Below are 26,382 nucleotides of genomic sequence, written 5' to 3'. Positions count from 1 at the left end.
TGGAGCAGGTAAAGAAGTCACATTTTAAGATATACGGGAGCTTAAATGGTCAATCTTTAATGGTAAGAGATGAGGAGTTATATAGTTTGGGAAGAATGTTGCCAGAAAAGGTAGTAATATGTGGAATTCGGGGTAAGAGGAGTAGTGTACCATTATATAACGTAAGGTTGGAAAGTCCAGTGAAGAGTGGTGAAGTAGTAGGAGGAGTAATAGAGAAACTATCTTGTCCAGGAATACAGTTTATCTTGGGTAATGATATAGCTGGATCGCAGGTGGGAGTGATGCCTACTGCGTTGATAAGCCAGTGGAAAATCAGACAACTGAAGTGTCGAAGGACGAATATCCTGGGATTTTTCCGGATTGTGTAGTAACAAGGTCGCAAAGTCACACGTTAAGACAAGAGGAGAAATCAAAGAGTGAAGATGAAGTTGAAGTGCAATTATCAGAAACGATTTTTGATCAGATGGTTGAAAAAGGAGAACAGGTGGAGGATGAGGCAGATATTTTTAGTTCAGGAAGATTGGCGGAGTTACAACAGAAAGATGTGGAAATAAAACGGATGTATCAAAAAAATACACTGAAGAGGAATCTGAGTGTATACCAGAGTGTTATTACCGCAAAAGTGTCTTGATGAGAAAATGGAGATCTTTACATATGCAGGCGGATGAAAAGTGGGCAAAAGTTCATCAAGTAGTATTGCCGATACGGTATGGAAAGGAGGTGTTGAGAGTTGCACATGAGGTACCAATGGGAGGTCATTTGGGAATAAGGAAAACTCAAGCTAAAATCCAGAAACATTTTTATTGGCCTGGACTGCATAAAGATGTAGTTACATTTTGTCAATCATGTCACACATGTCAAGTGATAGGGAAACCTCAAGCAGTGATAAAACCAGCGCCGTTAATACCCATTCCAGCATTTGAGGAACCTTTTACAAGGGTCCTAATTGATTGCGTAGGACCGCTTCCTAAAACGTCAAGTGGGAATCAATATCTTTTGACGATAATGGATGTGTCTACTAGGTTTCCAGAGGCCATTCCAGTACGTAATATTACAGGTAAATAGATTGTGGAGGAGTTACTTAAATTCTTCACGAGATATGGACTACCCACAGAAATACAATCGGATCAAGGATCAAATTTTACCTCAAGGTTAGTCAAAGAAGTTATGGATAGCTTAGGAATAAAACAATTTATATCACTACGTACCATCCAGAATCGCAGGGAGTGTTAGAAAGGTGGCATCAGACATTAAATACAATGTTGAGGGCTTATTGTCAAGATTATCCAGAGGATTGGGATAAAGGAATTCCACTCGTACTGTTTACAATTAGGGATGCACCTAATGAGTCAACCAAATTTAGCCCTTTTGAACTAATATTTGGTCATGAGGTAAGAGGACCACTTAAATTGATTAAGGAAAAATTGGTGAGTGAGAAATTGGAAATTACATTATTGGATTAGGTGTCAAATTTTAGGGAACGATTAAATAGAGCAGGTGAATTGGCTGGACAACATTTAAAAGTTGCACAAAATGTGATGAAACAAAATATGATGAAATGGGTAACGGACAAGAAATCCAAAGTTCGTAGTTTTGCCAGTGGAGATAACGTTTTAGTATTGTTACCAGTGGTAGTTAACCTTGAAAAGCTAGGTTTTGTGGACCTTATCAGATTGAAAGGAAATTAAGTGAGGTGAATTATCTGGTAAAAACACCAGATAGAAGGAAAACTCGCCGAGTGTGTCATGTGAATATGCTTAAAAGGTACTTTGAAAGGGAAGGAGAGAAAAAGAAGGAGGTTTTAATGATTCTAACTCAAAGTGACGAACCAAATCCAGATGATTGTGAACTTGACATACCTCAAATTAAATTGGAAAATGAGGATGTTCTTAAAAATTGGGATAAATTGTTGAGTTACCTTCCAGAGGAAAAACGAACTGACCTGAAAGAGTTATTGATATCAGGTGGGCAAGTTCGTAGAGATAAATTGGGAAGTACTAAAATGTCTATACATGATGTAGATGTGGGAAGTGTTGTTCCAATCAAACAACATCCAGATAGACTTAACCCTTTAAAATTGGCACAGGTTAACAAAGAGATTGAGAGTATGCTTAAACATGGCATAATTGAAGTGGGTTGCAGCCAATGGAGCTCACTCATAGTGATGGTACCTAAACCAGACGGTACCCAATGGTTGTGTGTGGACTATAGGAAGGTTAATGCAGTTACAAGAATGGAAGCTTATCCTATCCCACGTTTGGAGGATTGCGTTGAGAAAGTGGGACAATCAGCTTTTATTTCCAAACTGGATTTACTTAAAGGTTACTGGCAGGTACCTTTATCCGAAAGGGCGAAGGAGATTTCAGCTTTTGTGACTCCAGATGTATATACCAATTCAAAGTTATGCCATTTGGCATGAAAAATGCCCCAGCCACATTTCAACGGTTAACTAACAAAGTTGTTTCAGGATTACCCAATTGCGCGGTATACATCGACGATCTGGTAATTTTCACCCAGACAGGGAAAGAACATTTAAAACATCGGATGGAGTTATTCGATCGACTTCAGGAGGCTGGTTTGGTAATAAACATAGCCAAAAGTGAATTTGGAAAAGCCCAAGTCACTTTCCTTGGCTATACAATCGGAAAGGATCGAATGGTCACACAGGATGTGAAACCAACAGTTTTTGAGGAGTTTTCAATACCCTCAAGACGAAGGAACATAATGCGATTTCTTGGCATGAGTGGATTTGATCGAACATTTGTTCAAAAGTTTTGTAGCGTGGTGGCTCCACTGATGGACTTGTTGAAGACACGTCAAAAATGTCAATGGACAGCGGAGTTTCAACAGGCATTTGACTGCCTGAAAGCTGTGATAACCAATGCTCATGTGTTGGAAAATTACAAGGAAATCTGTGATCAGATCCAACTGAAGTATTTGACTTTAAAGAGACATGCTGAGGCGTAGAGAAATGGATGGATCGTGCAGAGACCTTCTTGTTCAGCGAGACTGTCAATCGAGAAAGATTCCAGTTGGAGGAAGAAGAAAGGAAAATGGACTATTATTATACCTGTTTGCATGTGTTTTTTTTGAACAAACAAGTATATTGACTGTGTGCATTTCTTAAAGGTAGTGAAAAGGTGAAAAATGAAACCATCTTGAAGTTGATGGTTTATTTATTTTGGGGGGAGGTGTCATGTGAGAGTATCTTTAAGAAATGGGTGTTTAAGAAATGTACCTTTAAGAAATGGGTATTTATCAATGATGTCAGAGTGTGGGTGGAGCTGGGTTGTCTGTCAGCTCATTACATTTGTTTTAGGCTGTTTGCTGCAGGGTGTGTTTTAGTTTCATTTTCATTGGTGGAGCTGAATCATAGAATCATAGAATGTTGGGACTCCGCTGCTATTACCTTACGTCTGTCATCCCTTTCTATGCCGTTGGCGTGGAAGAAATTACACATGAGTTTGGCATACTGGGGCCAGTCCTCAGCGTCTGCATCATAAGGTTCAAGCTTCCCAAACAAGGACATTTCCGGTTTTTTTTCTTTGCTTTGTTTCTTACTGGGGTTGTCATCAGGGAGTTGTGAAAAGGCTGCTCAGAATCCTGTGCTTAATCCTTGTCGCCACTGTAATAATTCCAGGAGGTGCGGAGTGAAAGGCCAAACTGGCTTACATTAAACTGAAAATAAAGTCGAACATCCCAGCCCAGGACTATGGGGAACTGCCAATCCGGGTTATTTAAAGGTCCCGCTAACGAGTCCCAGTTAGGTGGGTCTCCGCCCACTCACCACGAGAACTGATATTCTATAAAGTTTGCAAGAAGATTAATCAGCGGTTTCCCCCATGGCCCTCACAATCGTCTTGAAGAATTAGCAAAGTTTAAAGCAGTTTTGAAAGTGAGTGACCTTTGACTTCAAACTTTTCTAGTATCCTATACTCTGCATTATCGTAACGAAACCACTCCATTATTGCAATTTAATTTAATTTCCAGTGAAATATTGTCGTGGCAAATTTATCCATTAATATTTTAATAAGGAAGTATTAACAACTCATATTTTGCTGAGAATTGCGTGATCCCATTAGAAAGTGCCACCAGACTATTTCAGATCTGCTCGAACCATTCTTGTCCCTCCAGAAAGTGATGAATGAAGATCAACGGAAACATTCCTAAAAGCTGATTTTATTTCTTAATGCTTTGTTTAAAACCTCCGTGAGAGTTCCATAGTGCATTGGTTAAGTCTAGGCATGAACATTTCATTTTGTCATGGGGTTAATTGGCTGGAATTTGACTAGGCGGTAGAATTCCCAATCAGAGAGTTCGAAGCTCAGCAATAACCATTGCTGAGGCTGCAGCACTAAAAATAGGCCAGCCCAATGGCATGGCTTGAAACATTGCAGCTAGGCAAGCAGACCCAGAATTCTGGGGGAGAAGGTGGAAAACCATGAGATCAAGTCAGTATTGTTGCCACAGGAATGGCCATTGCTGTTGAGGGGACTCTCCATGGGCCAGAAATTTCCTAATAAAGTGTTGCCCAACCCCACCCCATCTGGAGTTCAGTGAGAGGCCACAATGTTTCACTGGACAGTCTTCCTATACGGCGGTGGACACCACCCCCCATTACTGGCAGAATTCCCACAGAGATAGGAAGTGACCCATAATATGGGCGTCTAGATAGCACAATTGGGCTGCACGGTAGTGCAATTGAACGGCACTGTAGCACAGTGGTTAGCATTGTTGCTTCACAGCACCAGGGTCCCAGGTTCGATTCCCGGCTTGGGCCATTGTCTGTGTGGAGTCTGCACATTTTCCCCGTGTCTACGTGTGTTTCCTCAGCGTGCTTCAGTTTCTTCCCACAAGTCCTGAAAGGCGTGTTTGTTAGGTTAATTGGAGATTCTGAATTATCCCTCTTTGTAACCGAACAGGTGTCTGAATGTGGCGGCTAGGGGATTTTCACAATAACTTAATTGCAGTGTTAATGTAAGCCTACTTGTGACAATAAAGATTATTAATAATAATGGGCCACTCACGTGGCTCAGTTGGGCTCCCAGAGGGTGGCATGTTTGCCCAACTTTCCCATCACCATAAAAAAGGCATGGCCGTGGAAGACATCAGGCTCGACTCCCATGCCATTTTGCCAGCCTTCCAGCCCATTGCCAAAGAGCTGGTAAGTTTACGGACAATAGAATTAATACATTAGCAATGAGGATCAAGCACGGGATTCCGAACAGCCTTTTCGAAACTCCCCGAAGACAATCACGGGAAGAAACAAATCAAAAAGAAAAACTCGGAAATGGCCTTGTTTGGGAAGCTCGAGTTTTATGATGCGGAGATTAATTATTAAGTTTTGGAATTTCTGTCACAACATGAAAGAAGTGACTAATTCAGAACAGTTTTCTACATGAAGATAATGGGTGTAACAGATAATGGCAGGTATATTTCGGAGTAAAGAAGAGAGAGGTGTTCGCGGGGCATGAGGGCAGAGAAGCCACACCCCAGGTACAAGGTACAGTGAGAATTCAGCTCCCAGGGTATGAAAGGGAAGCAATGAGTAAAGAGACTGTGGTAGACCAGGAACGCTATGACTGATCAGCAGTTCAGGGGCAGTCAGCAATTTGCAATGTACTATTAGTAACTGTGTCACAGAGAACTTCCAGCTGGTCAATGGAATATCTCAGGACTCACTTAGTTTGGCTTTTGGACATCTTCCATTTCGCTTCCATACCATCAAAGAATGATTTAATTCAGTTGTGCAATGATCCTTGCGTGTGTTTAATGTGTTTAACTTTTGTGTGCTTGTTGATGTTTCCTTTGGTGAAGGAGTAGGACGCAGATGGCTACTTCAGCAGGAAATATTGAGCAGTTACTTTGTGGACCTGGGCCTAACCCTACTTTATCAGAATCAGTGACAGGGATTTCCTTTGTTGAAGGCACTCTGCCCATATTGATTTGAAAGATGGTGCCTGCTACCGCTTGATGGCACAGAACTGTTGCTTCCTGGCTATTCCATAAGGCTACAACTAATGCTTACTAATCCGTATGAACATGGACAGTGGTTGTGTATGAAGTCTGGAATCCTTTCCAATTTTTTTGCCTGTAATCATTCTCCTTGGACCTAGTAGCAGCAGAAGTGAATTATTGAGGGATGGTCTCATTGTGCATCTCAAATCAATGACTTCACTGTAGATTCCAGAGATGTTGCTATGCACTCAAAAATTATTTTTAGCAATTAACAAACATGCAAGACCCAAAAGACATTCAGTAGTTAACAGAGACATTCTGGGCTGTTTCATTTCAGTCGCTGGCAAAACATTTACTTCAAATATGTTTTCTTTCATTGCACTTCAGGGCTGTTGTGACTGGTTTACATTGAGCATTGCTCCATTTTGTGTATCTGATTGCATGTTAGCAATTGGGCATGTTAGCAATTTGGCAGCATGGTGACATTTAGGGGTTAGCACAGTTGTTTCACAGCTCCAGGGTCCCAGGTTCGATTCCCCGCTGGGTTCCTGTCTGTGCGGAGTCTGCACGTTCTCCCTGTGGTTGCGTGGGTTTCCTCCGGGTGCTCCATTTCCTCCCACAGTCCAAAGATGTGCGGGTTAGGTGAATTGGACATGCTAAATTGCCCTTGGTGTCCAAAAAATGTTATGTGGGGGTTATTGAGTTACGGGGATAGGGTAGATATGTGGGCTTCAGTAGGGTGCTCTTTGTCAGGGCTGGTGCAGACATGATGGGCCGAATGGCCTCCTTCTACACTGTAAATTCTATGATGTGGAACCTGCATAAATTCTAATCAAAGAGTTGGAGAATGGTGAGATTGCATGCAACATGTTCAAAATTGTTATTTTTGACTTGCAGGAAACCATTTAAATGTTAAGAACCCCACTGATGTTACCTGTGGGAGTGTCTCAAAACCCCAACGGATAACTTGAAACACTGGCCTTGGTGGTGCATTTGTGTTTAGAATAATGTGAGGAACAATGTACACCCCAGTGAGGAACCAACCAGTTGTTGTGTAAACAATTAATAAAGAATATTTCTTGAAGTAAAAGTAAAGAAAAAAACACATGACAAAAGACTAATATACACTATGACACTTAAGTATAAGAATAACTAAGCACAAAATTTTATCTGAAGTTATCTCATGTTCCCAAAATATACCCTTGTTCCCCGAACTCAGACACAGTTTCCCAAGCAACATCCAATTTTCGTAATTATAGGTCAAATCCAGCTAATAGTTACCACACAATACCCCTTTAGTGACCAAGTCTGGGAAAATGTCTCTTCCTGGTTCAGCGAAGGCACAAACCTATGTCTTTTAGAGTAGAATATTTGTAATCTGCCGTGGCTCTAAATGTGAGATAGAACAGGCCTCTGTGGCTCAGAACACAGATGGAACTGGTCCATTTGGCTGTTGAATGGAGAACTAGCCTTTTTCCCAATGAGGTGCTAGCAGTTAGACTGGTCCATATTTTTGATATTCCCTCTTATGGATTCTGCTGTCTTACCTCGCTCAAATGCCTTGCCTTTAGAAGTTATCATTTGTATAGCCCCATTAATCTCTGGTTAAAAAAAATTTCTGATATAGCCATTTGCACCTCAATATCTCTCGACCTTGCTAACTTTGTTACCAGGCAAATTTCATCTGGTGCCTGCAAGTGCTGTTACTTTTCTGTTATTTTATTTTCATCTCAAATTCACTGTTAATCTCATTAACTGTCCACATTCCTGACAATGCACTTTGGCTTGACTTTTTGATGTAAACAACCATGACGTTAATTTTTAATGGCATGTGTCAGGAAGCAAGTGACTGCTCAAGGCTCACCTTTGTGGTAAAAATCCTCCATTGCAAAACAGGCCTATTCAGATCTGCACACCATTCAGGAGGATACTCAGATTCACGGAACACTGCCTTCTCTCGTTATCTGTGCAACTTTCTACTGCCTCTTCTATACCGCTTGTTTGTATCTATTCTGGTATTTACTTCAAGTGTAAGTGGTAACATTTGGTCCTCAGGTTGGACAATGCACTCCAGATCAACGACTAGGTTCATCACAAAGAGAGCAGATGGCACAATGTGAACACATTAGACATCTATTTCGGTATTATGACAAACCCCTCCAATCTCCACAGTCCAGGCACTTCTTCCTGAATAACTTGATTACGGACATACAGACGAACATATGAATGAGGACCAGACATAGGCCAATTTGCCTCTCGAGCCTGCTCCACCATTCAATAAGATCATGGCTAATCTGACTGTAACCTCAATCCCACATTCCTGCCTACCCCTGATAAGGTCTCACCCTCTTGTTAATCAAGAATCTATCCAGCTCTGCCTTAAAATAGTCAAAGGCTCTGCTTGTATTGCCTCTTCAGGAAGAGGGTCCCACAGACTCACAGCCTTCTGAAATGAAATATTTATCCTCATCTCTGTCTTAAATGATCAACCCCTTATTGTTAAACAGTGACCCCTAGTTCTAGATCAGAGGTGGGCAAACTTTTCCGTGCAAGGGCCGCATTCAGAAATTCACAATTTTAAAGGGCCGCATAGTATATTAATTAATAGTCCCGGTTGTAACCAATTAGCGTGCGGCATATACCTCAGTGCTTCCCCCGCCTGCATCCTGCCTTTAGCCCTCTTTTTCTCTACTTTTCAAAAATGGCGCTTCACCTGGTTATGATTCTGGGCGCCTCATATAGAACATAGAACAGTACAGCACAGAACAGGCCCTTCGGCCCTCGATGTTGTGCCGAGCAATGATCACCCTACTCAAGTCAACGTATCCACCCTATACCAGTAACCCAACAGCCCCCCCCCCATTAACCTTACAAAAAAAAAATTATTTTTTTTTTTGATGACTTGATCTTGGTGGGCCGCATAAAGACCTTTGGCGGGCCGCATGCGGCTCGCGGGCTGTAGTTTGCCCACCCCTGTTCTAGATTCTCTGACAAGCAAAAACATCCTCTCCACATCCACCCTGTCAATACCCCTCAGAATCTTAAAGGTTTTGATCAAGTCACCTCTTCTTATAAACTCTAGTAGATACAAACCTAGCCTCTCCAACCTCTCATAAGACTACTCGCCCATTCCAATAATAGTCAAATAAACCTTCTCTGAACTATTTTCAATGCATTACATCTTTCCTTGGATAAGGAGACCAGTACTGTACACAATACTCCAGATGTGGTCTCACCAATGTCCTGGGCAACTGACGTATAACCTTCCTACTTTTGTATTCAATTCCCCTCACAATAAATGATAACATTCTATTAGTTTTCCTAATGATTTGCTGTACCTGTATACTAGCTTTTTATGATTCATGCTCTAGGACACCTAGATCCCTCTGCATATCAGAGCTCTGAAATCTCTCACCATTTAGATAATAAGCTATTTTTAAAATTCCTTCTGCCAAAAGGAAGGATTATTGCTTGTTCGTGTTTCATGTCATACGGTCGGCTATTTTTGTAATGTGCCACATTTCCCATTTAAAACCGAGGAGGAGAGATTGAGAGAGGTCTGGCTCATGGATAATGGGCGCGATTCTCCGCTGCCCACGACGGGTCGGAGAATAGCGGGAGGGCGTTCCCGACAATTTACACGGCCTCCCGCTATTCTCCCCCCCCCCCCCCCCCTCCGGCCGCCCCCCGACACGAATCGCTGCTCGCCGTTTTTTACGGCGAACAGCGATTCTCCGCAGGCCGATGGGCCGAATACCGCGGAGTTACGGCCGTTTTCACGAACGCGATCACACCTGCTCTCACCGTTCATGAAAACGGCCGCAAAGTGCCTGTCCCGGACAACCATGGCACCGATTGGCACGGACGCACCACGGCCGTGCCAAGGGTGGCATGGGCCTGCGATTGGTGGGCACCGATCGCGGGCAGCGGGTCCAATACCCGCGCACTATTTGTTCTTCCGCCGCCCCGCAGGATCAGTCCGCGGGGCGGCTGAGGGGCATGACGGCCCACGCATGCGTGGGTTTGACGCGTCTGCGTGATGACGTCATCCACGCATGCGCGGGTTGGAGCCGTCCAACCCACGCATGCGCAGTTGACGTCAATGTGCGCATCAGCCGGCGTGACGCCTGGCGCGCGGACTTAGCAACGGTCGCTAAGCCCGCGATGCCGTGCTTCACAGGGCCCCGCTGCTAGCCCCGCCTGGGGGGAGAATCGGGTCCTGGGAGGGGGCACGGAGGCTGCCGTGAAACACGGCCAGTTTCACAGCAGCCTTTACGACTCGCCGCATTTGCGGAGAATCGCGCCCAATGTTTCCTGCAATTAATTCTGTTTTCCATTCGGAAATACGCAAAGTCATTATTTTCACTCAGTTTGTCTGCCTTGTCTATCCTTGCTGATGTGCTTCCTTGTGTTAGTGGAGCATTTTTTCCACATGTTTTAACAACTGCTATTTTTTCTTGTGCTGTTAAATTGTGCGAACATTGGGATAAACAAATTTTAAAAGCTTACAATGAAATTGAACCATTACCACCCACTTCTGGGGAAAGTGTTAGAAGTGTACATCGGGCTTGATTGAACTCTCAAAAATGATCTGGTTCAAATTATATTCACATTTACAATCCACGCCCCGATATGGATCCATGCAAGCCACTGAGAGAGGGGGAGACAACTTCTTGCCAAAATCAGAGAAAACAAAATCAAACCATGAAATCCTGGATCTGCCTTCCCTTATTTATAATATGGTTAACAGCATTTGAATATCTGACATTAATAGTTTGCAAGGCACTGATATAGATATTGATAACCTGACTGAATTAACATCTGAGGCTACAAAGATAATTTAATGTGCCACAATAATGCCACTTCAGCTTTGCTCTCCTTGTTGGAAATTGATATTTTGCTTTGTATCCAAAGTTGACACTAAGTCATCAACATTAGTCCAGACTAAGGTCTAGTTCACAAGTTAACTCTGAATAGTAAGATTCTCACATATAACGCCCTATAGTCACATATTCTTTGCTTGTTGACTCATTAGCGCAATGGAGATTGCCCTTCCACCCCACTGCAGAAATTAGATTGTCGGGCTCCATTGCAAAGTTCATTAGTCCTTGGAGGGATGGGGAAATAACCAAGGGTAAATTACCCTGACTGGTTTTTGCCTAGTAGTTGGTGACAAAGCAGAAATAACAAAGAGAGTTGAGATAGGATGGGGAAACCAGAAGAAGTAGAAAGGGGTAAAGTACAATGCCAGGTTGCCGAAAGTGTAAGGCTTTTAAAGGCAGACAGCCTAGTGTTACAACCTTCTTGCCACAAACTAGTGCCATAGATTTGTGCTATTGAACTCCTCTGATAAACTCTCACCCTCAATTCAGGATGTGCTGTACTGATGGTGGATGGAGACAGAATGGCCAAGCAATTACCCATAACTTATGGTAGATCATTAAATGGCAGGAAATAACCAACTGAAGATCAGGAAGAGGAAATATAAATAGTAAATTAGTATTGGAAGAAGGGGAATCATCACAGGTTTTTGAAATTTCGCTGATATGATTTATCTCTACTGTCTAAATTCAGATGATGGTGCACAGAATTAAAGCTAGAGCATGTGAGGCACTCATCATGATCCCCTTATTGGTGTGTGATGTTCAACTGTAATTACCCATATCCCTATACTTACTGAGATTATTTTTGATGAAATAAGAAATAATAAATAATAATTTATGATCAGGACCGGGATTCTCCCCTACCCGGCGGGTCGGGGGGCCCCGCGTGATGGAATGGCGTGAACCACTCCGGCATCGGGCCGCCCCAAAGGTGCGGAAGTCTCCGCACCTTTAGGGGCCAAGCCCTCACCTTGAGGGGCGTGGCCCACGCCGGAGTGGTTGCCGCTCCGCCGGCTGGCGTGGACGGCCTTTGGCGCCACGGCAGTCGGGGCCGAAGGGACTTTGCCGGCCGGCGGAAGTCCACGCAAGCGCCGGAGCGTCAGCGGGTGCTGACGTCATCCCCACGCATGCGCAGGTGAGGGGGTCACTTCCGCCTCCACCATGGCGAAGACCATGGCGAAGGTGGAAGGAAAAGAGTGCCCCCACAGCACAAGCCCGCCCGCCGATCGGTGGGCCCCGATCGTGGGCCAGGCCACCGTGGGGGCACCCCCCAGGGCCAGATCGCCCGCGTGCCCCCCCCCCCCCCCCCCCCCCCCCCCCCCCCAGGACCCCGGAGCCCACCTGATCTGCCGGTAAGGTAGGTGTTTTGATCCACACCGGCGGGAGAGGGTTGACAGCGACGGGACTTCGGCCCATCGCGGGCCGGAGAATCGCCGGGGGGGGGGGCGCGGCGCAATTCCCGCCCCCGCCAAATCTCTGGTGGTGGAGAATTCGGGTCACAGCAGGGGCAGGATTGACGCCGGCCCCCGGCGATTCTTCGACCCGGCGGGGGGGTCGGAGAATCCCACACCATGACTCTCTCCGTAAAATCATTCGTGTATTTACAAAGATTTTGGACAAATTAGATGTGGAGAATTTGAGTGCTGTCACTTTATGATTCAAATTTTACTTTTGGACTGCATTGGTGGTGGTTCTTGTGTTTTTTTTCAGAAAGACGATAATCAGAATGACGGTTGTTAAAACTAGCGCAGGCTAATATGATACCTGTTTGAACAATTCAAAACAAATCCCCGCATTTTAAGTTTTTAACTATGAAATAGCTATGCCTCAAAACCAACTGGAGGAAGGTTTTTGTGAAAATATCATGAAGGTGTAGTAAAGAAAAAATGCTTCTTCAAACCTATCTTACAATTTTACATATGTTTTTCTCTAGGTGTACGGAATCAGAACGATTTCCAGGCGGAGACACAGGTTATGAAGAAGCTGCACCATCCGTATATAATGTCTCTGTACGCAGTCTGCACAACTGCTGATCCTTTCTACATTGTAACTGAACTAATGAAAAACGGCAGCCTGCTAAATTATTTAAGAAGTTGAGTAGACATCCTTTTTATTTTTACCTCTCCAGTATTTTGGTGTTTTTCTCCAATGTGATGTAGATATGCCTTTAAGGGCCTTCTCCATATCTGCGCATATCAAATTGTGCTCCGGGAAACTATTAACTCAGGGGTTTAGATGTTGGGGTAGTGAAGTGTTCTATAGTAATTGGGCCTTCTTTTGTTGAAATCCTGATTTGATTTTATATTGATATCTTCAATGAGACATCAAGAAGAATTACCTAAACTACTTAGGAGACTGAAGCACAAAACCTTAAAGAAATGATCATTGCTTTTGCTGAAACATCCATCACTGCAGAAGGAAGCCACTTGTACTCATATCATGGGATGTTTATAGGATTCTGTTGCCATCAGAATAAGTCCTCAGAAAGCATTTTGTTTGCAAAGATCAGCCTTTGAACTTTCGGATTACAGCTATGGCGTGGAAAATCAGGGCTTCCTCACCACAATAGAGAAGAGTATAAATCTAACAAAGGTTTTATGAAAATCCAGGCAGGTTATAAGAGGGTAAATAATGGGGCGTTGTTTATGTTGCTTGTTAGTCGGTGACAACCTGGAGCCGCATGATGGCACCATGGTTAGCACGGCTGTCTCACAGTGCCAGGGACCCAGGTTCAATTCCAGCTTTGGATGACTGCCTGTGTGGAGTTTGCACATTCTCCTATGTCTGCATGGGTTTCCTCTGGGTGCTCTGGTTTCCTCCCATAGTCCAAAGATGTGCAGGTTAGGTGGATTGGCCATTCTAAATTGCCCCTTAGTGTATAACGGTTAGGTGGGGTTACGGGGATCGGGTGCGGGATTGGGCCTAGGTAGGGTGCTTTTTCGGAGGACTGGTGGCGATTCAATGGGCCAAATGGCCTCCTCCTGCACTCTATCGATTTTATGAAACGTGACCTCTAAAACAAAAGCAAAATAAGGCAGATGCTGTAAATCTGAAATAAGAACAGAAATTGCTGGAAGCCCTCCGCAGATTAAGTAGCACCTATGGATAGAGAAACGAGTTAACCTTTGGGTCCAATGAAAGGCCATTGATCTGTAGTGATTTGATCGGCTTTGTTACCTTCATGCAGATACTGCCTCTGCAAAGGGTTTCTCGCATTTTCTGCTTTTATTTCAGAAATTTAATCTAATGTACAAACTGAATCATGTGGCCAAACCATCATAATACTGCCCAATACCCCTTGAGAAATCGCATGCAAAATCAAATAACTCAACTGCAGGGCCACCTCTAAACTTTGTGGGGTAAATACTCCAGGTGACCTCTCAACTTACCTCTGGCAAACCTCCTATTGCAACTCTGCCTCCTGAAAATTTAATATTCTCACTTACAACTCCTCTTGAGGTTATTATTAAACATGCTGAACAGCAGGAATGCCTTGAGGAACCCGCCTAAATAAATTAGAACAATGCCATTGTTAACCTTCCTATCATCTTGTTCCATAATAATCTATTGCTGACTTCAGTTGTTGAAACTATTGAGCTTTTGCTTTAGTTAGGTCTCCTTTGAGGGATCATAAAGACTATATTGCATTCCTTCCTTAACTCTGAAACTTACGGACAGAAATCCAATATCACAAAGACAATTTGTATTTCTTGTACCCATATGGAGACGAATTAAATAGCACTTCCAAATAGCTTGCAACGGCATAATGGACTGAATGAACTCCTTCTGTGTTTTTTTAACTCAAGTCCCTAGTCCAGTACAAAATTACAGTCGAAGAGGGCCACGTGGCTCAGCATTCTCAAGAAACACACCACGGACGTGTTTAGTTCTGACTTCCAATCATAAGTGTGTCTGCCTTATTTTGATTTCTCAGAATGTGGCGTTTCTTGAACTATGTGTGTTTTCTATAGCAAGGATTTGGTAATAGACCTTTTGTTGTCGATAAATGCTTAAAGTTCTCTGCCGTCACGCATATCTGTGAAATACTAGTCCACAACAGATTGTTCTGTGAACGAGTAACACATTCAGATATGAAGATTCCTGATGGAAAAACCTTATCCAAAATATAAGTCAAGGTACTTCAATAAAAGTTGAATGTTTTTTTTTGCCTCAATCAATTTTTATGTTCTCTGCATCCTTACTTCTTTTCATTTTAAACTATTATCAGGCAAAGAAGGATTTTATTTGAGTTTGGAGCAACTACTTGACATGACAGTCCAAGTAGCTGAGGGGATGTCATATTTGGAATCCCAAAACTATATCCACCGGGATCTGGCGGCAAGAAATGTGCTTGTTGGAGATAATTGCACTTGCAAGATTGCTGACTTTGGACTAGCAAGAGTGGTAAAGGTAATGTTGCTTCCTTTTCGTATCATAAGTGCATAATACTAAATTTGCTCATGCTAGAATGAGAACATTAGCCTTGTTGATCTTTTCTGGTTTGGACTGTAAGGAACATGTGTAGACCAGCACACCAGAAATGGCTAAAAATCTAATTGGGTTACATTTAAGCATACGCATTAAAGTTGAACTTTGAGATCTGTTTCAAATATCCTTTTAGAATTCTGTGCTTGATCACAAGATACTATTGCATGAGGAAAGTGTTCATCCATCCAGCAATGCCCGACAGTCCCGATATTTCTACTTTTAATTAATTCTCAAGTGGTTTCAGAGTTTTTGACCTAAACTTCAGTCCAAGGGCGGGATTCTCCATTGGCTGACGGCGAAATCGGGAAAGGCGATTGGGCGGCGAATAGGTTCCGATGGCAAAATCATTGCGGGCGACGATTTGACGCCAAATCGCAATTCTCTGTCATCTCGACATCGGCGCCAATGCATTCCGGAATGCGCGCACAGGAAATACGTTTGCACTGCACTAGTGGGCTCGACCCGGTATTCTCCAAGGCCTCCGCGATTCTCTGCCTCCGATGGGCCGAATTCCCAACGGCACGGTTCACTTGTGCTTTTAAAAATTGTGAAACCGGCATCGTGGTTGCTGAGGGAGAGAGAGAGGAGGTAGGATCCGGAGAGGAGTGACTGCGGGCTGGCGACTGGTCGGGCTGGCTGGGGTGGGGGGCCCTTTCAGGGCCAGGGGACCGGGGGAACGGGGGGGGGGGGGGGGGGGGGGGGAAACAGGCCGAGTGGTTGGAGCGTTCAGTCATGAACTGCTATTGCCATGGCCTGCAAAGTGACGGTTGCCCTGAACGTTTACGCGACGGGATCCTTCCAGGCGCCGAGTGGGGACCTGTCCAGAATCTCACAGACCTCAATGCAGAGGTGCATCCGTGCCGTCACGGAGGCCCTATATTCCCAGGCGCATCAATACAGTCATTTCAATGTGGACCGAGCCCAGCAGGATCGATTCTGCTACTGTTAAGGGGCTAGCACCGGCGCCATGTGGAACGGTGAATGAGGAACGGTGCCGGATTCGCGATTGACCCTCAGGAGGCTGACAAGCTACAGCCGCATATACACACTTCACTCCCCACACACACCATCCCCACCAACAAGATGACAGCGAGGAGAGCAGCTCCACGCTTCACCGACGCGAGATGGAGATCCTCGGCACGCAGTGGAGGAGAGACGGATAACCCTGTACCCCAACCCGGCAAGGAGGCTGCCAGCTGCTGCCATTCATCATGTCTGGGAGCAGGTGGCAGAGGCGGTCAGTGCCACCAGCAACATAGTCCGGACTGGCCAGCAGTGCCGGAAGAAATTGCACAAACTCCTCAGGGCGGCCAAGGTGAGTAGGCAGCACTGTGCCCCTGGCAACAACCCCCGGCCCACACACCCGTAATCCTATCATCCCCTCAACCCAGAGGGCAGCCGAACCCCCACACTGCCCCCATGCTAATACCCATACCGGCCGCCATGGCTGGGTGCCCTGGCCCTGAGACCTCCAGCTACCCACCCCCTGGGATGCATGAGTCGGACTGTTTAACAGTGTCATTTCTGTCTCCTCCCCCCCCCCGCCCTCCACACCCAAACATTGACGCACACTGCTCCCAGCCCGTGGTCTAATCATGCGTCTTGTCTTAAGTCTTACAGGACTTGCTGGTGATGGGGTGTGGGTCCATCTGGCAACCCCGCCCCCAGCCGGAGCCCCTCAGAGACTACATGGGATGTAGCGGCAAACATCCAGTACCTGCAGGTGCAGTCACAGGAGTCCAACCGCATGCAGCAGACGTTGGTGGTGCCAACAATGCGTGCTACCCAGGCCAACACCGTGTGCGTGGCATTGGGTACGATGGTTTGGCTATGGATCAGCGTCCAAGGCTTGGGGCATTCTGTGCAGGCGCTGGCCAAGGCCCAGGACAGAGTTGCCACCTCGACGACCATGTCCCAGAGCCATATGGAAATTGCAATTGCGCTCCTGAGCATGGCCCAGTCACAGCAGGCCATGGCTGGGAATGTCACCGGCATTGCCCAGGCGCTGGCCGACGTGGCACTGATGTAGAGGACGGTGGCCCTGTCCCAGAGGGAGATAGTGCAGTCACTGGCTGATGTGACACAAATCCAGAAGGCGGTGGCACAGTCAATGGGTGATGTGACGCAGTCCCAGATGGAGATGGTCCACTCCCTGTGCTCCATGAGTGTGAGCATGCAGAGCTTGGTTGAGACCAGAGCGGGCCAGGTGGTGGGGGAACCTCGGGGGATAGCTGCCCTCGTACTCCTGCCCAATGGAGTAACCCAGGGGCCATCGTACACCCTGAGGGAGGAGGAGGTGATGGGGCCCGAGCTGGTGACTCCTGCAAGGGTGGTGGCGGAACACTGAAGCACCTTAGACTCCGCCCCTCCCCCCGCACCGTCCCTGGCGCATCTGGTGGGCAGCGAGCAGGATGGGGAAGCACCATGCCACCCAGGACACCCGCGCTCATCCAATCCCGGTCGCCCCAAGTCGCCAACAGGGACCCAGGACACAGGCCAAGAGTCACAGCAGGCCGCCTCCACTCCTGCTGTACCATCTGGAGAACCTCCTAGATGTAGCATTTGGGCCCATAAGGCAGGAAGTAGACGCTAGTTAAGTTGGCACGGATGAAGGTCACAGTTTAGTTATAGTGGCTAGGGCACAAATCTGTAAATATTCATTCACATTAAACATCTGTTCACACTGTTACAACCTGTCTTGGTGCTCTGTCAGATGGGTATGAGGGATGGGCTCATCTGGGCTGGCAGGGGTTGAGGGGAGAATGGGTGGACCCTGTGGGTGGCCTGGATACCCCACCACCCCCCCCCACCCGCGCACCCGCCCACCCCCACTACCGTCACCCCAGGAATTTGATGGGACCATGTGAATGGCCAGCTCGCCTGCAGAGATCACCCAGGTGGACGGTGAAAAGTGCTACCGTGGGCAGGAGGCAGACATTGTCAAACGATGCGGAGCACTGGAGCTCACCGCAGAAAGGGCTGCCATCATCCTCCATCCCATGGGCCATACCCACTGTTACTGCCAAACCAGGGCCCACACCCCATAGCGTGGCAGGTATGTATCACAGAGGGGGTTGCAGGCAGAGGATGGCCAGGGTGGGGGGGGGGGGGGGGGGGACTGAGGAAGTATGTGTTTGGGATGTGGTGTCTGTGCCCCTAGCTAGTCCTGGCATCTCTGGACCCGGAACATCCCAGGGATGGCGGCAAACCCTGCTGCCCGGGCGTCCTGGTGGGCTCGATCCACATTGAAGTGGATGTATTGGGCCGGATAGGCATTTAAGGCCTCTGTAACAGCGCAGATGCACCTGTGTACTGAGGTCTGTGGGATCCCTGCCTGGAAGGACCACGTCGTGTAAATGTCCCCATGATGGCCATCAGGAGCGGGTGCCCTCCTCCATACTCCCGCGGTGCCAGGTGTGCCATCATCTGGAAGATATGTCTCTCTGCTCAGTCAGAGTTTTCAACGGCATGCCCGGTCCGGTGGGTCCTTGAATGACAGGCTGTGCCTGTATACATGAGGCCTCATGCGGCGCCTCCTTGATACCTCCTCCTCCTCAGACTGTTCGTCGACCGGCTCTTCAACCTGTGCGGCACACTCTGCTGCTGCCTGCTCTGCTGCTGCAGCTTCCTCCTCCTCCTCAAGCAGTGCCAGCTCGTACAGCAGCAGGGCATCCCCCAGGACTGCAGCGTCTAGGAAGAAGGCCACTATTGCTGCCTGAACTCCAAATTCCATTGTCTGCAGGGGATGAAAGGCCAACATGTTGGCATGGTGTGACCCTTGTGCCCAAACAGGTCCAACAGGTTACATGGTGGCCCCAGTTGGCAACGCAGACTCTGCCGCCACACCAATTTCCCCGTCGGTGGCTGACACTGTGGGGGCCTCTGGCCCTGATGCCAGTCCCTGATGCCAGAGGTACCATTGGCTGACACTTCCCTCACCTGGGTATGCACTGTGGCCCCCTTAGGTGCTACTGTGGATGTTGCCCTGGATGGGCCGCCAGTGTATGGCGGCCAGGTGGGGGGGGGGGGTGTAGCGGGGGATGTGGCAGAGGGTGTGGTGTGGGGGTGGGGGCACCCATACATTGCACTCTGCAGTACCAGGGGCCAAATGAGTGGTTGGTGGGTGCACAGCAAGATGGCCACCATAATGGCGATCCATGCCTGGGCACCGCCCCAGTCTCGCGGGGGGTTACTCTGGCCACTTGGCTGTTCAGCCCACTTTCTTGTAATGCCCCCGCCCTGGCAGGGCTCTTCCCACCAAAGCCAGCCTGGCCAGTGTCCGATCCGGCAGCCCGCAATCGCTCCTCCCTGTGTCGTACCTCCTCTCTCTCCCTCAGCATCCACCCCGCCGGTTTCACAATTTTGGAAAGCACAAGTGAACCGCGCTGTCGGGAACTCGGTCCATCGGAGGAGGAGAATCGTGGAGACCCCACTAATATTGGTCAGACCCGCTAATGATATGCAAACGGTGTTTACTGTACGTGCATTCCAGACCGCATTGACGTCGCTGTCGAGGTGGCGGAGAATCATGATTTTGGCGTCAAATCGGCATCCGCCGTGATTTTGACATCGGAATCTATTCCCCGCTCAATCGCGGTTTGCGATTTTGGCATCGGCAAATGGAGAATCCCGCCCAGCAAATCTGGGAATCTGATTGTAAGAAAGTTATGTTTTCAGTGACTAAAATCTAGTTATGACATTAGAGTCAGTTATTCGGCAAAATGCTCACTCGGGTTTATATGTAACATTCTCTTGTTTCATTGAAATCTAGGAGGATGTGTATGTATCACAATCAGCTACAATGCCATATAAATGGACAGCCCCAGAAGCGATTGAATTTGGACGTTTCTCCGTGAAATCTGACGTGTGGTCTTTTGGCGTTCTTCTTTATGAGATAGTCACTCATGGTAAAACACCGTATCCAGGTAGGCTTTCAGCTTTGTTGTACCGTGTGTGCAGAGTAAAAAATACAAGGGAAAGAAATTCCTTTAAGATCAATCTTTTTAACATAGATTATTTTGCCGCAGGTATGGAGAACAGAGAAGTAGTGAGCATGGTTTCTAAAGATTACCGAATGCCTTGTCCTGATGGATGTCCTGAAAAATTGTATGAAGTAATGCTTCAATGCTGGAACAGCACAGCGCAAAATCGGCCGTCATTTAAGGCATTGGTACAAACACTGGTGTCTCTCAACCATTATGAAGGTGATATCTGTTTTTCTGCCAAGATTAAATGTTTTTCTTGAAACTGGAAATAAAAACTTCCTTTAAAATTCCTCCCACTGCATAACAACTGCCTAGAAATTGCACATGGGCTTTAAATATCTTAAATGCAGAGTCCAACTTTAAGCTGTAAAGTCGCCATAGATGCAGATGACCATTGGCTGCTTTCCCCTTTGAGGGAGAGAGATGACTGGTGGTGATTTGGCCTGAAGATCATCATACTTTTTTTTTTATAAATTTAGATTACCCAATTATTTTTTCCAATTAAGGGGCAATTTAGCATGGCCAATCCACCTACTCTGCACATTTTTGGGTTGTGGGGGCGAATCCCACGCAGACACAGGGAGAATGTGCAAACTCCACACGGACAGTGACCCAGAGCCGGGATCGAACCTGGGACCTCAGCACCGTGAGGCGGTTGTGCTAACCACTAGGCCACCGTGCTGCCCAAGATCATCATACTTGAGGCGAAGGGTAAAGTTGAGAAGGCAAGGTGTTCATGAATAACCTCAGCCAATACGGGAATTGAACCTGCACTGCTGGCCTTGCTCTGCATCACGAACCTGCAGTCCAGCCAACTGAGCTATCCCCGGCCCCCAGTCCAGGGCTAATAGATTTGTGGGTTAAATCTTTATGGCATGATTGTCATTTTACACAATCATTATAACTTCTTGTTACCTGTTGCCAATTTGCACCGGAGACGCCAATAATGTTGCTCTTTTTAACTGGATACTGATATGACAGTTATTAATGATAATATTGCTTTCAGAGTCGCCAGGTATCAAATGATGCCACCACAAGGTTTTACCGGATATCAATCAAAGACCAAACAACCAGTTAGTTAGTTCAAGTTCAATGATAGTTTATTTACACACAAGAACTACTTCGACATGCAACATAAAACACTACAAGCTAAATTACACCTAACACTACAACAACCTGTACTTAACTTCAGGCACCCGGCTTTATGCCGCGGAACAAGGCTTTTGTTTGGATCTTGCGTGGCTGGGTCTGGAGAAGTGGCATCATTTTTGCTGGACTCATCCATCTGGTAGCGATCGTTGGTCTTGAACTTGTCTTCTGGTCGTGATGCTGCACTTGGTTTTAGGCGTAGGTTGGGGCCAAGAGAGACCGAACACATGGTAGTGTCTCTATTTATACTTTGGGGGTGTCGCGCTCTTTTGGGCGGTCCTTAGCTTTGGACCCAATAATTCAACAGGCTTCGATTATTCCCTCTCCTATACGGTAGAAGCCCTTTTGGTAATAGCAATACCTTGCAGTGTTGTTCAGACACTTAGACTCTGCAAATGTCGAAGGAGAGCCTCCCGCTCCCCAGTATATACACTCTGAGCCCCTTTTCTTGGAATTCAACAGACCCCACAAACATTTTGAACCCCTTTTTCTGATGAATAAACTTTGCGTTTTCTGTAAATGTAATGAGTGAAGTAGAAATGTGATGCCGCTGTTGTTTAAATTTTTGTATTGAACTAGAAGTTCTTTTTTGTTAATTGTCAGCAGCATGAGTGTAGTTTAGGTAATGACAGTTAGAGGTTCCCCTTGTGTAAATAAGTTAAATGTATGATTAAATGTTTATAGTGGCCCTTTAGAATTTATGAATGTGTGATGTATTAAAAACTTAGGTAAATGTCCCAAAAACATAGGACTGAGTAGTGTAGAACCGGTCCTTAACCAAGGGTAACCAGCACACTGAAGACAGATGAAGTACCAATAGTGTGATCCACCATGCTTCGCGTTTGGGATCAAAAGGATGGGATGTAGCCACCTGGGATGACCACCTACAAAGTGAAACATGGCCACTTACAAAGAATCATGGGAAATATGGTCAATGCAGGATCCAGATGAACTCAGAGCTTATGTGTATATTTGCCACTAGATAACCAGACACTATTGAAACCTCCAGCCGATTTGCATTTTATTGGCCCATTTCCCCAGAACAAAAGACTGGTACTCGGGTATCAGATACAGATCCAGACTCATCGGCGCCACTCCCTTCACTAAGGAAGCCCAAACAGCCAAAGTCAATGACCACTCAGGACACGCCCAGCCATCAAGGCACCAGCCCCTTTATTGGCTAAAATCGAAGGCAGTAATCGAAGCCTGCCGAATTATTGGGTCCAAAGCTAAGGACCGCCCAAAAGAGCACGAAACCCCAGAAGGATAAATAGAGACACTGCCATGTGTTCAGCCTCTCTTAGCCCCGGCACTTAGTGTCTCTTGGCCCCGACCTACTCCTAAAACCAAGTGCAGCATCACGACCAGAAGACAAGTTCAAGACCAACGATCGCTACCAGACTGATGAGCCCAGCAGAAACGAAGCCACTTCTCCAGACCCTGGAAGTTGGGTCCCATTCTGGGTGATGAGGTATGGAGTGAGGCCCTTCACAGGGTCAACTCCACGTCTTCATGTGCTCGGCCAAGTCTGATTCAATTCAAGGTGATGCGAATCTGACTCGAGCAAGAATAAGTGGATTTTTCTCTGAGGTGGAGGAAAATTGTGAGCATTGCTCTCGGGGGCCACATACCCACACTCTTATGTTTTGCTTTGTCCCAGGTTGGTAAGCTTTTGGGCCCCTTTCTTCAGCACCATGTCGGAAATGTTTAATGTTGATTTGGATCTATGTCCACTGGTGGCCATATTTAGGGTATCAGACTCGCCGGTGCTGCAGGCGGGGGTGAAGTGGGATGTCCTCGTCTTTGCCTCATTGATAACCCAGAGACGAGTTCTGCTTGGGTGAAGGCGGATGTCCTCTGCCCTGTGCATCGGCTTGGTAGGGTGACCTTGTGTCTTTCTGACATTTGGAGGCGATCAAGTACACCATTAGAGGGTCGGTAGAAGGGTTCTACCCAAGATGGCAGCATACATTTCCATTTTTTAAGGAGCTGGTCAGCGTCAGCTGTTAGGGGGTTTTGTTTGGTTGTTTGGGGTTATTCTTTGATTTTGTAACTTGGGTTAATTGTTTTATATTATTTTGTTCATTATAAAAAAAATTTAATGAACGTATTTTTTAAAAAGATGCTCTTTGAATGTACCTATGGCGGGATTTTCCCATCGGGCGGCTAAGTGTTGGCACCGGCGTAAAAACGGGAGTGTTTTACTCCGGCATCAACAGGCCTTTTGGCGCCCGATTCTCCGGCCCATGTCATTACCTGTGACACCCGGAAGTCGGCCGGCTCATCCAGGCCCAGGCACTTTAGAAGACACCCACCAAAGGCATCACAGGGCAGAGGGCGAGAGAGGCCACACTCTGTCTCGACTTATGACGTGCTGTCTGGGCTAACACCTAGAAGAAGCAGTGGGCCACGAAAGATAGATGTCACTTAAGTTGACATGGATGTAGTATAGAGCAGATAGTATGGGGGAAGGGTGCACATATTGTAAATACACACCACTAAAAACCTTTGAACCACTAGTCTGATCTGGCTCCAACCTGTCTCACGGGAGTCAAGGATGGGCTGGGGCAGGGTGTGTAGCGGCCGGGTTGGTGGTGGTGGGGGCAGGGGGGCTTGGTAGGGCACCCATGCCACATGAATGTCCCACATGGTGACACCCTCACCGAGAAGTGGCAGGGCATGGTGCAGCAGTGTGTGCTTGCCTAGTATAAGAGCATTTCCAGTGAGTGAGCCCTAACCATTCACCATCTCCTGCAACAGTGGACAGTGGAATGTTATCTTTGTCAAACAATGAGGAGCAGCAGGGCCCATCTCACTGCAAGTTGTCATCATCCTCCATCCGCAGATAAGACCTGCTGATACTGCCTGCCCAGGGCCAATACCCTGTGGCGATGCTGGTAGGACCCTCGGAGGGGGAGCTGCAGTCATAGGAAAAGATGGAAGGCTAGAGGGAAGATGGAGTGAAGGACTAAGGGAGAGGGAAGGGTTGAGAGCCTCAGGGGAAGATGGATTTTATATGTGGGGGTGGGGGGGACAGTTTTTGAAGTGATTGGAGGAGTAAAGAGGTGGGACAGGGTGACAGAGCTCCTACTGGCCAGACACCCTAGTTGGTAAATAGGGAGGCGATGAACTGCAGCAGCCCTGGATCACTAGTTGGGCGGCCTGCCATGCCAGCTCAAGCTCCACGCCCAAGTATTTCTGGAGACCATCCTTGTCCTCCTTGTCAGATGAGGCCTGCCGTTCTTTCTCCGCTTCCAGCATGTCACCCCCCTGCTGTGCGATGTTATCAAGCCGTAACGACGCTCGAGACCCTCTGGGGGCTATATTGGAGCGAGACACCAGAGTGGTCCAAGCATCAGAAGCACATGAGCATGCCAACGCACCGCTCGATGAAGCTCCTGGTTGCTGTGTGAAATCTCTTCCCTTCAGTGTGAGGCCTCTGCGCAGGCACCATTAACCATGACATCAGCGGGTAACACTTGCCGCTCACTTGCCAACCCCTTACCCAAGGGAGTGCCTCGAAGGTGCTGGGAATTGATGAGTGCGTCAGGATGTATGCGTCGTGCACATTGCCTGCATATCAGGTGCTGATGTGCATGATGTGAAGCTGGGGAATTCAGCCCAGTACCTCCTCTGGTGAATTGGCCAACATTTTCTTTGATAACACTGCTATGAAGTGCTTTGGGGGTGATTTTACTTTGTTACAGGTACTACACAAAGGCACATTATTGTTTAAACCAGAGTAACATTGCCAACATTACAAGTGTTCACTTTTCATGCACACTGAAGTCAAAAATCAACGTGAGCAGTGTCCTAACTAATTTGGCTGAGCCAGTAATGTTAACTGCTCAAATGTCATCCTTAGTTTTCAAATGGGTTTAGTCTTGTGGTTCTGCAAATCCTTAAAAACGTTGATGTTAATATCTTCAAACTACTCAAATTCCATATCAGCAAATTCTTTATAACGAAAACATTGTCAAGATATTTGCTTGAAAATGATCCGGTAATCTTAGCGGATTTCTGAAAGAAACATATAAATATTCTTTTCAAGTATTTTGCCACCTTATATTTTCTACCAAATAGCGTTCATTTTATTTTGTATTAAAAAAATCATCAAATTAAAATGTTAACTCTCTCGCTTTCTCTCTCCTTGTCTCCACAGATGCTGCCTGACCTGTTAAGTGTTTCCAGGATTTTCTGTTTTTGTTTCGGATTTTCAGCAGTCACTCCCTTCATATTTTATTTTAATTCATGCTTTTATTTTCTGCCATTCCTGAAAAAAGCCAAGTGTGATATTTCAGCCAAAGAGAGCAAACTTTATGTTAGCAGTTGGAGTAACAATACTAATTTACACAGAAACTGTGACCACTCCAATCCGGAAAGCTTGGGACCATAGCGTTTCTGGGTTTCCTAATTTCCTGAATTCCAGAATAGCGTTACAATGTCCAACCACAAGTATGTGTACCAGATGTAACTATGTTCCTGAGATATAAAACTTGTTAAAACAAGTGTTAAGCTACAAAAGTACTCACTAGCAAATCCATGCATTTGAAAATATGATCTGTTGCACTAACGGACATGGGTCCAGAATAAAATTGAGCATCGCCAACAGCAGAGCAATACACGCCTGTTCTTTAAAGTTTGTATACCCCAATGCACTCAGTGTATGTTTGAAGACACTTGTAGTCATCTCAAGATTGCCGCCAGTTTTGGTCTAGTTGCCAGAGTCTGCAAAGCAACAGAGGAGCCAGTCTGGGAAATGGAGCCTAATTAGCAGGCAGACAGGAGCAGAAACACGACAAAGTTTGAAGCTACCACTTACCAACCCGGCCTAGAACTGCTGGTTTTCCTGAACTCCAGGCACAAGTTAGTCAGTGACCCGCTCAGAACTTGCAGTCAGAAGTGTTTTCTGAGCTTAA

At 46.4% G+C, this 26,382-nt stretch overlaps 1 protein-coding gene across 1 annotated transcript in view; it reads left to right on the top strand.

The window, feature by feature from the left end:
• Nucleotides 1–26,074, top strand: part of LOC119969571 (tyrosine-protein kinase SRK2-like) — a 52,635-nt gene extending 26,561 nt beyond the window's left edge. Inside the window, exons 5-9 of the mRNA XM_038803353.1 lie at nt 12,775–12,933; nt 15,070–15,251; nt 20,101–20,254; nt 20,357–20,533; nt 25,626–26,074. Of these exons, the coding sequence (XP_038659281.1) occupies nt 12,775–12,933; nt 15,070–15,251; nt 20,101–20,254; nt 20,357–20,533; nt 25,626–25,636 (683 nt within the window). The 3' untranslated portion in view covers nt 25,637–26,074. The remainder of the gene's footprint in view (nt 1–12,774; nt 12,934–15,069; nt 15,252–20,100; nt 20,255–20,356; nt 20,534–25,625) is intronic.
• Nucleotides 26,075–26,382: the final 308 nt, after the last annotated feature.

This window comes from Scyliorhinus canicula, chromosome 7 (assembly GCF_902713615.1).
Source record: "Scyliorhinus canicula chromosome 7, sScyCan1.1, whole genome shotgun sequence".
In the NCBI taxonomy this organism is placed as follows: domain Eukaryota; kingdom Metazoa; phylum Chordata; class Chondrichthyes; order Carcharhiniformes; family Scyliorhinidae; genus Scyliorhinus; species Scyliorhinus canicula.
The sequence above is the reverse complement of the archived record's forward strand: the minus strand, read 5'-3'. Positions and strand labels throughout refer to the sequence as shown.